This window comes from Amblyomma mixtum, chromosome 3, assembly GCF_055824585.1.
Source record: "Amblyomma mixtum isolate Tamu chromosome 3, ASM5582458v1, whole genome shotgun sequence".
NCBI lineage: Eukaryota > Metazoa > Arthropoda > Arachnida > Ixodida > Ixodidae > Amblyomma > Amblyomma mixtum.
In genome coordinates, this window is record NC_143014.1 from 433698774 (window position 1) to 433714483 (window position 15710).

General features: G+C 47.6%; 1 protein-coding gene across 1 annotated transcript in view; it reads right to left on the bottom strand.

Moving 5' to 3' along the window:
• retm (real-time) overlaps window positions 1-15710 on the bottom strand; it is a 54340-nt gene continuing 38630 nt past the window's right edge. The window contains exons 5-11 of the mRNA XM_089585078.1: window positions 14006-14204; window positions 11514-11632; window positions 9969-10625; window positions 8974-9117; window positions 6976-7281; window positions 5975-6123; window positions 1-4947 (exon numbers count right to left, since the gene is read on the bottom strand). Of these exons, the coding sequence (XP_089441204.1) occupies window positions 4851-4947; window positions 5975-6123; window positions 6976-7281; window positions 8974-9117; window positions 9969-10625; window positions 11514-11632; window positions 14006-14204 (1671 nt within the window). The 3' untranslated portion in view covers window positions 1-4850. The remainder of the gene's footprint in view (window positions 4948-5974; window positions 6124-6975; window positions 7282-8973; window positions 9118-9968; window positions 10626-11513; window positions 11633-14005; window positions 14205-15710) is intronic.

Consider the following 15710-nt stretch of genomic DNA (forward strand, 5'->3'; position numbering starts at 1 on the left):
TTTGAAAAATACACTGAATGCTTTATTATACGTATATACTTCTAAAGCATCAGGAAAAACATGTTTCACCTTTAACTAACAATGCGTTCAGTCTGCAGTTATTTTGTGCCAAACCAACGCGGCTCCTTTTGTGCATTACAAGGGAGCAGATGACTTCAGGCAAAGCAGACAACTGTGTAAGTACACATATAAAAATAACAACAGGTTTTTCCACAAGGGCCAAATTAGCAAAAAGCTGGACAGTAGGCTTAGAAAAAAAATATCGCAATACAATGGCAACACGTTCAGATGATTCTTTTCGGTATGTACTGCAAAAACAAGAAGTTCCAGAACAAGTCCCTTAGAGCTAGATACTAGCCAATACCAGAAGCATGCTAACAAAAAATTTATCCGCCGATTCTTTTTCAAGTAAGAGCAACAGCAACGCGACAATCAGCTGCACAACGCAGAAGAATGCACAGGTACAGGTCATTACCTACGGCATGCAGAGATTTATAATGGTGCGCTTTTGCAATAGAAATGTCTAGAACGTCCACTGGAACAGTATACAAAGCATCTGCGGCGCGTGTTGCAAGCTTAAAAGCTGGTCGGCACCAACACGCCACAGTTTCTAACACCAAGATACTGTCACAGTTGCTGGGGTCAGACAAAGAGGCAAGAAACGAAAAAAAAAACAACAAAAAAACAGGCAACTACTACTTGAAAATGATAAGAAAATGAAACGCGAACAAGCTTTGCTGCAACCACCACTACAGTGCTGCCATCTTGTGATAGCAATGTGTGGTCTCTCCCGATTTGCCCGTCAACCAGCAAGCACCTTTGTCCTAGTGCTGTTAACAGCACTGCCTATGTCCCCTTGGAAGCACCTCCCCGTGATCGCAGAGTTTCTGAAAATTACCTAGAGGAAAAAAAGAGGTCCTGCGGAAGTTCATCCACCATGGAGAGGCACACGAATGCTGGGATGAAGACATTTCCCGTGTCTGGCTTGGCCGTTGTTACGATGATGATGATGTGGATTGAGTTGTAACAGTATGACTCTCCTAGAGGCAAACCTATGACAGTTTTCATACCAGCGGATCACCAAACATTCAATCATTCTAAATTTACTAAAAGTGTGAAAAACGAAATTTGATCTGCGCAACAGTAGACAACATTGTGGCACAGCTATGATTCCTCAGCCGGATACATGCTTTTAGCACAATAGCAGCCAAGCCAGATACGAAGTTTCCACTTTCCGGCATTCCCGCTGTGGATGCAGTGCTCTTGAAGAAACTCGCATAGACAGTGGCGCCCCTTTCCCCCTCTAGGCAATATTGAGAAACTCTACGCCTCATGCGACTTCTTCCGCTGCACCACAACTTTCACTTTCACCATTGCACAATCCCATCAAACCATCTGTCCTGGCGAGAAGTAGACGCTGAAAAAAATGCGGACGCTACAAACTATGCAGTGCCATTGCACAAACTGACACCATGAGACACAAACACTAGCGGCACCACATCATGACACATGCCGAACACTATGGTGCCACATCACGACACATGCCAATAGCTGAGGCACCGCGTCATGACACATGCCAATAGCTGAGGCACTGCGTCATGACACATGCCAATAGCTGAGGCACTGCGTCAGGACACATGCCAATAGCTGAGGCACCGTGTCATGACATATGCCAATAGCTGAGGCATCACATCATGACACATGCCAATAGCTGAGGCACCGTGTCATGACATATGCCAATAGCGCTGAGGCACTGCATCACGACACATGCCAATAGCTGAGGCACCGCGTCATGACACATGCCAATAGCTGAGGCACCGCGTCATGACACAGCCAATAGCTGAGGCACTGCGTCATGACATGCCAATAGCTGAGGCACCGTGTCATGACATATGCCAATAGCTGAGGCACCGTGTCATGACACATGCCAATAGCTGAGGCACCGTGTCACGATACACGCCAATAGCTGAGGCACCACATCATGACACGTGCCAATAGCTGAGGCACAGCGTCATGACACATGCCAATAGCTGAGGCACCACATCATGACACATGCCAAACACTGTGGCATCACATCATGACACATGCCAAACACTGTGGCATCACATCATGACACATGCAGATGGACAATGGTGCGAGCACATCTCGTACCAAACCAGGACGCCGAGGAAGCACCGTGAACAGCGTCATGCAGTCCCTCATGCTCCAAAAGGGCATAGGGCGCACTGTGAGCGGAAGCCCACTGCCTACAAGCGATGCAGGTCAAAGGTCGAACGTGGGGCACTGTACCCGAGGTCCCTCTAACACAAAGTGAGCGGACCTGGCTTAAGAGCCCACGATGCCTCAAAGCTGGTTTTGGCTGACCTCAACAGTAGCACCACTGGAAGACTCTCGCATAGTGAAGCCTTGGGAGGCGCTGCGCACCCAACCTGGGCTATGATTAATGCGTACGAAGGTCAAGCATGCACAAGCCTAATGGGGTCTACACAGGGTCTGTCGGCATAGCCAAGGTCAGTTGTCGGGCACCGCTGACGAGACAAAATGGAATTGGTTGGTGGGGGGGGGATACTCGTCTACGAACAAAGCAGAAAGACAGCTGGAACAAGTGAAGCTCTCACTGAATGCACAACACATGGACACAAAAACTCTGACGTCCATGTGAGGTACAAGGAAAGCCGGGGAGCATGTCGCTGCTCTGCGAGCGCTGCGAGAGAACGCTGCTAAGTGTGCGCAGATGATATACACGTGCCTGCTTTGGCACTCAATACGTGATTGCCACGCTTGCTGTAAAATGGCGTGACAGATTGAAAAAAAAGGTGCGCTCGTTGGCAATTTCGCACACTGCTTGTACGTCTACGCAACTGAACAAAGACGGTATATGAAGTTTTGAAACTTCAAGCAAAGAGCAACAGGCGGTTCCAGCCTAGCATTGCTACAGTAGTTTCCTTGTAACTAAGAAACATATTGCCACACATCGCAGGAACACGGCAGATAGCATCTTGGCCTAATACCATCATGGATTACTAAAGGACAGCTTATGAGCCAGTAACCAAGTTGCGGGCAAAATCGCAGCTGTAGGTGTCAGAGTGCTTCACACCTGACAGTCCATATAGCATAGGTATTGGCCCAATATTGGAAATTGATAGCTTCACTTTGGTCCTTTGTATGATCGGCTTTTTCCAATAGATTTCCAATATTGGGCCGACTACCTGCGCTGCTTAGGAGCACTTAGTAGCATTGCCTACAGCTTGTCAGATGCAATATCGATGTGTTGATGTAATTAGGTACTGCGTGACATGCATTCATGGTCTAAAACTGATTCTATGCTTCTATGTGTTGACCCCCCCCCCCCCCCCGTAAATCCTATACCATAACGAGCACAGAGTACTCTCTGAGCTGTGTCGTACTTGGTGTCCTTGCTAAGGTGCTGCACAACATCATCCGTTACGCGCCGTAGAAATGTAAAGCCGTAGGTCAGAAATAAAATAATCACAAAACGTCAGGATCAACAAGCATGTACCAGCAAGCAGCAGATATGCGTGCCTGCCGTGGATACACCGTGTCTGCCACCAGCAACCAGGATGGTCGCTTCAGTGGCAGACAATCCTCGGCTAATGTTGTACAATGGCTGTGGGAGCTGTCTGGCGACAGCCTCGAAAATACTTTGATCACCAACACAGTGTCACAGCTTCTCCGCCACTGACAGCCTAAAGCTTAAAAGATAACGCGGAAAAGGTCCCCTCGTGTACAACTGCAGGTAAAAGGACATGTTACGTCTACACACAAAGAGAATATTTGGCCTAAAATTCTGCCTTTGGAATGTACCTCATGAGAATTTGACCGTAACAACAACCCTCATCACGAACGGCTCGCGAAATGTTCTTTCTAATGTACTCAGAACTACAGAGTATGGACAGCTCAACCAAGCTACACGAACCGAGTCTGGAGTAATGTGGATAAAACTTCAGCAGCGCTTACAAACTCCATGGTCTCCAATACTATGGTTAAAGATCAGAGTCAACAGAGCAGCTGATTTGAATCTGGCTGCCGTTCCCCACGACCAAGAGAGGTTTTCAAGCTGAAAGCACACTCTGATAACGACTGTTTCAAATGGATGGCTGTCATGGGGCACTAACTTACTCCTACACACTGCTCCGAACTCCCAGACACTAGAAGACAAGGTCAGGGCCAAAGGTGAGCGACACTAAGGACACTGTTGCTACCATCACCTGTAAAAGTCTAAGAGGCTCCACTAAACTGCTACAGGAAAAGACCCTAAAATGGCACACGTGCCACACTAGAAAAATAGGGTTTGGACTTGTATGGAGAACACACATGCTATCTCACCACAGGGAAGATCACCTCTACACACAACGGGCCAACGAAAGGCTTTTTTTTTTTCTTTCTGTAGCTATGTACACACTGGACTGCTTCTCTTTCAACCAGAATCGGAGTGCTTTCAGCACAGATGCAACCAACCCCCCTCCCCCCCAACCCCAAAAAATGAAAGGTGTGGCCTCGTGTAAAACAGCACCAAGCACAACATGCGCACAAACCGCACGTAAGTTGTGTCGTAGTCATTTCTGAAGAGCCGCAGCTGCTCAGAGGCATTCCAACACGTAGAGCACTGCAACAAGTTCACGGGACACACGGCGCACGCCTCTCTGCCCAAGAGTGTAGACAGATTTGGCAAAGCACATCCCCTCGGAGAGCAGGTGCAGCCAAACTCGCTGTTGACAGCGGACGTCGTTTCTCGGCAGATGCGTCATCAAACAGTCCTGCCGTCAGGACCTGCAGGTGGTGGCTAGGACTGGCAATCAGGTGGCAATGCGGTCCTGACGTCACTGGCATCACCTGGATGGGCACGAGCTCAGCGCCGAGGAGTGATCGCTCGATGAATTGCAAGTGTTTCCGCTGTGCGAAGACTGCAGGCTTGACACCGATCCCCTGAACGATGAAAGTGGTTTCAATTTGTTGATTGGTCACATGACAAATAAGAAAGATCGACAAGAGGAGTTTGCAAACATTCTAATACCAGTTACTTTTTTTTTTTTTTTTGAATGGGCCCTGAAACGGAAACTGCGCACGTGTATTTCGATAGTTGGCTGCGGAGATTGCGATGTGGTAATGCTGTTGGTATCCGTGCTGACGTTGATATTGAGGAATTTAGTTTAGTTTAGTTTATGGGGTTTAACGTCCCAAAGCGACTAAGGCTATGAGAGACGCCGTAGTGAAGGGCTCCGGAAATTTCGACCACCTGGGGTTCTTTAACGTGCACTGACATCGCACAGTACACGGGCCTCTAGAATTTCTCCTCCAAAGAAATTCTAGCCGCCGCGGCCGGGATCGAACCCGCGTCTTTTGGGTCAGCAGCCGAGCACTATAACCACTGAGCCACCGCGGCGGCTGGAAGTGGTTTCAATTCAATGTAATGTGCATTTTTGTTGATTGGTCACATGACAAATAAGAAGGATCGACAAGAGGAGTTTGCAAACATTCTAATACCAGTTACTTTTTTTTTTTTAATGGGCCCTGAAACGGAAACTGCGCACGTGTATTTCGATAGTTGGCTGCGGAGATTGCGATGTGGTAATGCTGTTGGTATCCATGCTGACGTTGATATTGAGGAATTTAGTAAAGTATTCCGATCAAGAAACGAAGATCTTCAACACTGGCTTCCAGGAGCAGATGTAATGCAACTTACATCACTGTACAGACCCCCAACAATTGGGTAAATTCTGAGTGTACACTACAATCTTTTACCTTGGGTCAACACAATTAGCAGGCTGGGTCTCACATGCCAAACCCATCCCTTAGCTACAGAGCACCAAATGCACGCAAACTACAAAAGCAAGCCTTGCCCCATGGAAACAAAATCAGGCCAGAGATAACGACTGCATAGAGCACTGCCAGATCATTTTCAACGCTAGCAAGGAAAGAAAAAAAAAAGAAAAGAGCAGCCCTGTACACTCACTTGTAGTCCTGTGACTTGAGCACCTCGTAGTAGTACATCACCTTGGCCTTGTGTGGTGCCAGGGGAAACTCGAACGGATGGTGCTGGGGACCTTCCAGGTGGCGCCACTGAAGAATGTACGTGCCCGGCGCACTCGTCACGTGAGAGCCCTGCAGCGGCAGCACAGCACAACCAGATTAGTGAGAATTAATAGTTCCGGAAAATCTGAATATGTACAGTACTCACTGACATTTATTACGAGAGAGGGTTGCACAAAATGTGGGAACGACACACAAGGAAGCACCTTGTGTCTAGTTCCATTCTGTCTTTTGTCATGGCCAAATAAGGCTTCATTTGGCTGAGAGAGGTTCACACAACGCCTTCCCAATTGACACAGATGTCAAGGGACAACCGTATGTTGGGCTAGCTGGTTGCACACAATGCAGCCTACAGGGTAACAATTGTGCAGAGGTCAGAACTCGAGAAATCCCACAACAAGGGCTGCCAACTGGTGCTGTAATGCATGATAATTTCAGATATTCGGGAACATAAAACTAAAAAAAAAGCAGCAATACAAGTGGATAAACAGCAATACTAGTAGATAAACAAAGAAAAAAATCACAGGTCAGGCTACATGTAGATACTAATCCCATCAGCATGCACTTGCTGAAGACACATGCACCACATCATTGCTAACCATGTATCATTACAAAGTACTTAAAGATGTAATAACGGGTAAGGTTATCTCTGGCGCCTGGCAGGATTACTTTAGCATCAAACTGCTGGCAACTGCTCGGCTGTAGCAAAGCCTAAAATAAATGCTCAGTGTAGATTTAAATGCTTGCTTCAACTACAGATGGTTGACAGAGCTCTTTTATGAGGCTGCGTGATCGCACACAGGTAAATGGTAACTGCAATAATCTTCTTTGTGAAGAATCTGCCCAACTGTGAGGGATTCCCTCAATATGTCAATGAACTGACATTCGTGCGAGCATGCACGAAGCTCGCAGCTGCCTCCTCACCTGGACGCTCTCGCCATCGTGGCACGTGAGGCAGGGCTCCACGGTGCGGTAGTCCACCCCGGCCACCCAGCCCTTGGGAAGCACCGACGGTGGCGTGTCCAGCGTCAGCATGGCTAGGGGCAGGGGCGAGTGGGTGCACCCCACCGTCTCCTCCTCGGCATCAGTGTCGCCCTCGGCCGACTCCGTGGCCGTCTTGGGCGGGGGAAGCTCGCGGGTCGTGTGGAAGACGGTGAACGACACGTCCTCTTTCATGATGTCGAAGTCCCAACAGATGACACTCCCTTGGTCTGCCACGTTCACCACCACCTTGGAAGTGTTGGACACGCACCGTTCGAATACACGGAGAAAACGAAACGCCTCTGGTCCACACAGAATGAAAAGTGGGAAACGAAGGGACATAACAACCTGTTCCAAGGCTCAAGAGAGCAGGGTGGGTCAGGAAACAAAAGAGAGACAAATCCTAGGGTGGTGTTCTGCCGGTGTCGCCTTTTGCGACATGTCGCATATGGGCGGGGCCTAAAAAAGTGCTTACAGATGCTCGAAGAAACGGAAAAAGCCGCCGGCACTTTCGTCTGCGGTGCATTCATTCACTCCGAGAAGCGACAATTTACCACTGCTGAACCACTAGCAGCAGTAGTTTCGTATCTTTTATAGCAAGAATATTTGCCATCACATGACGTCTAATGTTCAAAAAAACATTTGCAAATTTAATATAAACTCGCTTTACTTCATTTCAGTCTATTAAACACCGCGAAAAAGCTCCAAATTTATTTTTCTTTCGTTCCGGACGGTTGTGCTAGGTTTCGGCTGCGTTTCGGGCAGTTACAGACGGTAGCAGTGTAGCTGGAGGTCCCATTAGGCTTGCGCGCTCCAGAATCGAGAGCGTATCTAAAAAACTAGGCTGAATTGCAGCTTAAACTTTATCGTCGAAGCAAGGTAAGTCATAGCGAAAAGCAACAACACCAGTAGTTGCCGGTAAACATGCCGACCGGAATCGCAAGGACTGCTGAATTGGCTGAAGCGGGCGGCTCTCGCTTGAAAGGACGTCGCCATGTTTTCACGCCAAGGGCGCAAAAGCCGCAACTGCCGATTGCGTTCGTACGCTAACGGTAGCCCGTCGCCCGCGCGAATCGCTTCAGCGCATTCCGTTGTTCTACTAAGCGTAGTAAATTGGGGCGACGTCACGATGACGTAGCAGGAAGGCGGGTCCGTGTCGTCACGCCGCCGTCACCGCGGCTCAAGCCAATCAGCGAAGAGCGAATGCGACATGTCGCAAAAGGCGACACCGGGAGAATACCACCCCTAGTCTAAATCAACACGAATAAATGGGCATGGCCAGGGCATATAATGCAAAGGCTATATAACCAGTGGTTGTGAAGGGTAATGGAGTTGATTCCAAGAGAAGGCAAGCGTAGCAGGGGGCAGCAGAGAATCAGGTGGGCGGACGAGATTAAGACCTTTACGGGGATAAGGTGGCCACAGCTGGCACAGGACAGGGTTATTTGGAGGCACATGGCGAAAACAGTGAGAGGGCAACAAAGGGAACGAGTTGGCCGCTGGCGACAGGATTAATTCGCTGCCGGCGCTGATTTTGAGCATTTTCAACGTCGATGAGACAGGCGTCTTCAACCTGCAACCTGGCAGAAGTTTGAGTGTAAAGGGCGCAGCTTGTCAGGGCGGCCAGAAAAAGTAAGGAAAGAATTTCTGTACTTTTCAAAAGATGCAGCTCACCATCATCGGCAAAGCTAAGCAAGTGAGATGCTTTCGATCGGCTGGACATTTACCTTGCTTATATAAAGCAAACAACAAAGCATGGGTAACTGCGGATTTTTTGCATGAGTTTCTGATTAGCTTAAAGAAGTCTTGCCTTGTTACGACAACCAGTGCCAACTTGCCACAGTTATGATACTGTCAATCCTCTTTGAGGCAGCATGGCAGTCCTGGTCCTTCTGAAATTTCCATGCACAGATGAACAGAGAAAGATACTGTGGTCCATACCTCGTGCACCTGTCCTCGGGCCAGGCTCACGGAGTGGTACATGGTGTCATCAAAGAGGTGCATGCCATCGGCCTTCTCTCGTTCGTAGTCCTCCTCTGACATGTAGAAGGTCTTGGGGATGAGCCCTCCGTCAGGGATCGATGTCTGCACAAGAGAGAAGACCATCAGGCATGACCTAAACAAACCAGATCGATCTTTATTTATGCCATCCAGGTGTTATGGGCGCAGACAAAATGCTCCTAATGCAGCTTGATTGCGTGTCCACATTCCCGTACAAGGTTTCCAAAATTGTAATTATTTGTACTGGCAACAACATTAACAAAGTAACAGCAAATGAAGAGAATAAGCGAGACAGAGGAGATCCACAAACAAATACACTCAAATGTGAAACAAGAAGCTATGTAGAAGTTCATGACCAATGAAGGTTATTCAGTAATGATGACAAATAATGACTGAGCACTCGGTGCCTGCAATTAGTTCGTATTTGCAGAATGAACCATTCATCGAGATTTTGCATCATGAGTGTGCGTCTCAAGATCTATGCCAGACATATTTTATCTTTTTGGCCGAACCTGTGCTAAAAGTCATGTAAGCTAGTCAATTAGTAACACATCACTGCAAATAAACGACTGTGTTAGCTGTCACTGCTGCCTGTAACCGGCTTCATGACCTTGTCAAGCTGCTTTTACAACTTCTCTGTCAGGGAGTCCATCAACATTGTGGAAGTTAAAAAATTGAGCTGAACTGAACCTGTCAAGGTCTGCATACTGAAAAAATTGTGCAGAAAAAAACGAGGACAAAGCAAAGACCAGACAAGGACGAGCGCTAAAGAAAAAAGAGCCCGTTATACTAGAAATTACACTTAGGATTAGCGCTCGTCCTTGTCTTGTCTTTGTTTTGTCCTCGTTTTTTCTGCGCAATTTTTTCAGTATGCATATCAATCAACTTGCCCAACTTTCTGCTCTCCTAACTGTCAAGGTCATTCCCTCACTCACCTGGCAGGCGCCTCCCAGGAAGTCGGGCAGATACGACGGGTCGACAAACTCGGCAAGGCCAGGTGGCGCTGTGTGGCCGGTGTCGGCGAAGAAGGTGAACTTGGAGCGCGTGTTGTCGTTGATGAACGTCCCCACCAGCGCCCAGAGGATTGGGAAGACACGCGGCGCCCGCACCACCAGGCAGCGGCCCATGGTCTCCGGGTAGTTAGACTCCACCATCTCGATGATGTGCAGCAGCGCGCGCATGCCGGGACGCCACAAGTGTCGCATGTTGAGCCCTTCCAGGTCGAGCAGGCAGGTCCACGCACTTATCGGCTTGCCCGCCTTGAGCGTGGCCTCTTCGGTGCGCCTGAGGCCCTCCTCGCAGAGGTGCAGGGTGAGCTTGACGAGGCCCTGTTCGCCGATGGACTTGATGAAGCCCTTCATGTCGACCTGGCCCAGGCGGAGGATGTACATGGGGCGGCCGTCCTTGTCGTGGTGGTGCCAGCCGCCCGGGAAGTACTCGCGCACCACCGTCGGCAGGTCGTAGGTGCTGAGGATGCGGTCCACCTGGTACTTCTTGCGCCACACTAGCGACTGGCAGAGCATCTCGCGGGCCTTCTCCAGGTTGAAGTCCTGTGCTTGGAGGAACCGCACCAGCATTTGGTCGCTGGGAACCTGGGCGAGCCAGAATGGGGATGTGAACTGGGGAAGGGGGGAAACTGCAGCACTCGAACAGCACCAAGAACAAAAGTCCTCTGCCTGACACAATGTCAAGAAACACTTGCACCAATGTCCATGCTACTAGCATCAAGTGGATGCCACAGGCACGTCCTCTGTCCATGTTCGTACATGTAATGCCCTCTTGCAGGCCTTTGAGGTACAAATAAATACTAATAATAATAACAATATGCTAAATACTATGTCACGTCTTTCACAATGCTTTTTCTCACCACAAGTCACTAAACTATAGTGAATAAGTCACCCCAATAGCTCAAAGCTATGAGGGAAACTTCCACTGTTGTGCATTTTTTTGCTCGTACAGATATTCAGATGCAGTTTGTCAAAAGTACTCTGTAAGACTTGTCAGCAGTGAATTCTTACTTGACCTCACCAAATGCTTTAACAATGACAAAGAACCAGAAAAGGCAAACTGATAATGCATAAAGGTGGCAGTTGGAACGTGTGCTAATCTCCAAAGCAGCAGCGGATGTGACAGACACTGTGAGCGCCTTCTCAGTGGCACCCAGCTGCGTGGGGAAGAAACGGAGAAGGGAGAAGCCAATAAATGCTCCGCCCGCTTTTCAAGGGGAAAAGCCAGTCCCTCTCCCGCCAGCAACGTGTACTGTCAGTTTAAGTCCCCACTCCCTCATCAGGGCACTTCAGTAACCTGTTTTAGCCTTTGTAACCTGTTTTAGCCTTATAATACTACTATAACAGAATGTCACACGAAAGCATCAAATGGGATGATTCTGTGGCTACAATGAGGTCACCGCATGACTTCTGTGCACTTTCGTGCCTACTTGTGCAGGTCAATTATAAAGCTCTTGTAACGGCAGCACTCACTTTCCCCTGGTGGGCTTCAGCAATCCACTTCTTGAGCATGACCAGGCAGGATTCCTGGTACGGAGTGAGCGAACCCAGGCAGCGCTCGATGTAGTCCGACTCCAGCTTGAAGTTGGCATCTGTCGGAGAATACACAAAGAAAGGAATGAAGTGTACCACAGTGGAGGTAGCACAGTGGTGCGAAATTGCTTGCAGTTTGAATGAGCCCTTTGTGTTACAGTAAGCTGAGACCATGCCACTTATGCATCGAATGATTATTAGACAAGGCCTAAATGTTAATCTTCCATTTTCATAAGAGACCAAGTTTCAAGTTTCAAGACAGTACAATTTATAAAGATGGATCATCATCATCATCATCAGCCTGACTACATTCACTGCAGGGCAAAGGCCTCTCCCATGTCTCTCCAATTAACCCTGTCCTTTGCTAGTTGCCGCCACTGTATCACCGCAAAGTTCTTAATCTCATCCGCCCGCCTAACTTTCTGCCGTCCCCTGCTACGTTTGCCTTCTCTTGGAATCCACTCTGTTACCCTTAAGGACCAGCGGTTATCTTGCCTTCGCATTACATGCCCTGCCCAAGCCCACTTCTTCCTCTTGATTTCCACTAGGATGTCATTAACCCGCGTTTGTTCCCTCACCCACTCTGCCCTCTTCCGGTCTCTTAACGTTACACCTATCATTTTCCTTTCCATAGCTCGCTGCGTTGTTCTTAACTTAAGCTGAACCCTCTTTGTTAGCCTCCACGTTTCTGCCCCATAGGTGAGTACCGGTAGGATACAGCTGTTATGGATCAGTCGTTTCTAATGCATGTTTCTGTAATCAAATACTGTAGCACAGATACAGGCTTGAAAGCTCAGTAGGCTTAGAATCTATACAGCCCTTGTGTATGACATGAAGACATTTATGCACTATATTTCAGGAAAATAAATGCAAGCACAGAGCAGTAAGGAAAGGCAATCTCACATCTAGGAGTACACATCATCAGGCAAGACTGCTCTAGACACTGGCTGCCTGGTCTGAAAAATCTTGCACATTAACGTACTATCGGTGCAAAATGTTTGCAAAATGCCAAAGTCATGAAAAATCTGGTCTGTCACATACCCTTACCAAGCAGCCACGAAGCAAACTGTGCAGTGTGCATCCCTATGTGCAGCTCACATAGTACATTCATCAATTGCTCGACTCATATAATATAAAGGTTCTGCTCTGATTTCGATTCATTCTTGTTTTTCCTGCCTTTAGTTAATGGCTGATGAAATACCTCACCCTGTGCTCACTGTTCGAAATTGAATAAAGGCCACTTGGGCCAATGATGAACAATGAGAAAAAAAAAAAAAAACGGAATGGAATCATAACAGAATTATTACACTGGCCCAGGAAGCTTGGCCATGGTTCCCAGCAATATCCACTTTTCGAGGATCAGTTATGTGCAAACTTCTGGCACTGATCATACAGTCGAACCTCGCTACAACGAAATGCTTTATAAAGAAATAATGGATATAGAAGGAATGACAATTCCCCTTTGAAGCTCGGTCAACACTCTATGGCTCTAACGAAGTAATTGTTGGACCCCTTCAACTTCGTTATGACAACGTTCAACAGTACAATGTACTTTGACGACTACTCACAGAAGTGGGTATAGTCAGGGCTTACAAGATTGCTCATGCCAGAGTCCTAACTAAACTGTGCACGGCTAAAAAAAAAATGCACTAGTACTCTCAACCTTACACGCGACCTACGAGTTTACGATGAATAAATGGCTCGATTTTCGCATGACAAAAGAGCATATAGCTGTTTACAGCGTCGAGCAGACACTGGTTAACCTTTCCAGCCAAAGGTAAGTAACACCGTGGGAGCATTGTTCAGCACTGACGTCCACAACATGACACCATTCCACAACATGACACCATTAACGGACTATAGACACCTAATTTTATTGCGTTTTTTTCTTGTTTGAAATGATGCTTCAGACATAAGAGTACATGGATCACCACATGGTTTTCGCCTTCGACCGCTGAATAATATATAGTTGAATTTCTTCTTTCATGCTGTTTCGGTTTCGATTTCATCAATCGAACGATGACTGTGATGTGTAGTTGATGTTTAGGTCACGTGGCGCATGAAAAAACAGCAATATAAATGCTGATACATAGTTTTAACTCAGTACAGCACTTAAACCAGCCTGCTTCAACAGCTAGAATTACAACAAACGACGCATCAGCAGTTATATCGCTGTTTCTTTTTTTTTTGTGCCTCAGGTGACGTAAACATCAACTAAATGTCACAGCCATAGTTCTGTTGATGAAACCAAAACAGTGCCAAGAAGAAATTCAATTATGTATATGTTATTTAGCGGTCATAGGCGAATACCACAGGGTGCTTCGTGTATACCAATGTCTAGTGCGCCGTTTGAGAGAAGAAAATATGCAAGCAAAAATTTGGTGTCCACAGTCCTTTAAGACTGAGACAATAGGCTAAGCCGGGACACTGACCCTGCGCTGTGAGGGACTCGGCTCCGCCAGCCGGCAGAGCGGCCTTTTCGGTCAGCGACTTCTTCCGCATGCTGTCGCGCAGAGCGGGGGCCTTGGCATCCCCACTGCCTCCGGCGCCTGGCTTGTCTTCGAACGGGGGAATGTACGTGATGTTCTCCTTCAGGAGCTCATTGATGTAGTACTCAATGATCTCTTTGCCCTGCAGAGACGCACGGGGAAGCAATTTCAGAGCCAGCACAAATCGGTCGGCATTCTGGAAACAGCACAACACACACTAGAACTTGGGTGAAGGAAGACAGTGAGTGTCCATCGCCTTCGTTGCCGTTCCAGTATGTTGGACTTCCACTGGATGACATGCTGTACCAGCTTGCGTTATTTGTAAACATAAATACCCCGAAAGCAGAAGATCAGACAGCCGTCACCGTAGCTCAGCGGTAGAGCACCGGACGCATAATTCAGAGGTCGTGGGTTCGGATCCCACCGGCGGCATGTGGTTGTTTTTTCTTCTGCTTTTCTAATAAATTAGCTTTAAGCGATAACACATTCAGTAATATCATAAATTGATCAACACCACAAAACAAATAAAACTAACTAAAAAAAAAAAGTCCCCTGTGCCCCTTGGTTTCTGTGGCTGTTGGCTTCTCTCATATTTATAACGAGCCCCTCATTCCCCTTCCCTTGTTTGCTTACTTGTCTACACTCTAGTAGGATTTGAATCCATCTACATTCTTTTTCTAATTGAAATTAAAATTGGTACTTACTACATCAGAACCAGCATCCATGCTGGCTATAATACACATCTGCCTAACACAGTTTAACAACTGTTAAGTTTTTGCAACGCAAAGCTCAGCTGTGATACCGAGACAGCATATGCTGTCATTTACAGAAATTGCACACAAGAGCTGACCACGACTGTGTCTACAAAAAGGATATCTGCCAGTGTAGGCAGCGCAGTCTTCAGTGATGCAAGTGGCATGCAAACTGATGGCATGCAAGACGATGAGAGTGAAAGGCGCACTGAACTTCATGAATGCAGTAGAGTGTTGACTGGACCGGTTAGTACATGACTAAAAGAGTGAAACGGCGTGAAGACAGGGTGAGAGAAAGAAGTGACACACACAGGTGCTGAATGCACCCACGTTCAGCATGATATGAAAGGCAAGACCAGAGACTGAGTTCACTTCGTAAAGCAGTGCACACCCGTTGACAAAGTGATGAATGAATCCAGTGAAGGATCAATGACAAATGAGACTAGACGGGATAGCAAGGTAGTAGCTGACAATCTTCTTGCCAGCCTGGTGCCCGCTATACTGCACTAGAGACCAAGTGCAACTCTACATCGATGTCTCGAGGCTTAACTGCTACTCAAAACTGCCTCAACGCTCCAACTGAAGTATGCATATCCTCCTCACCCCGTCCCTAAACACATCATCATCATCATCAGCCTGACTACGCCCACTGCTGGGCAAAGGCCTCTCCCATGTCTCTCCAATTAACCCTGTCCTTCGCCAGCCGCGGCCACCATATTCCCGCAAATTTCTTAATCTCATCCGCCCACCTAATTTTCTGCCGCCCCCTGCTACGTTTGCCTTCTCTTGGAATCCACTCCGTTACCCTTAAGGACCATCGGTTATCTTGCATTACATGCCCTGCCCAAGCCCACTTCTTGCTTTTGATTTCAACTAGGATATCATTAATGCGTGTT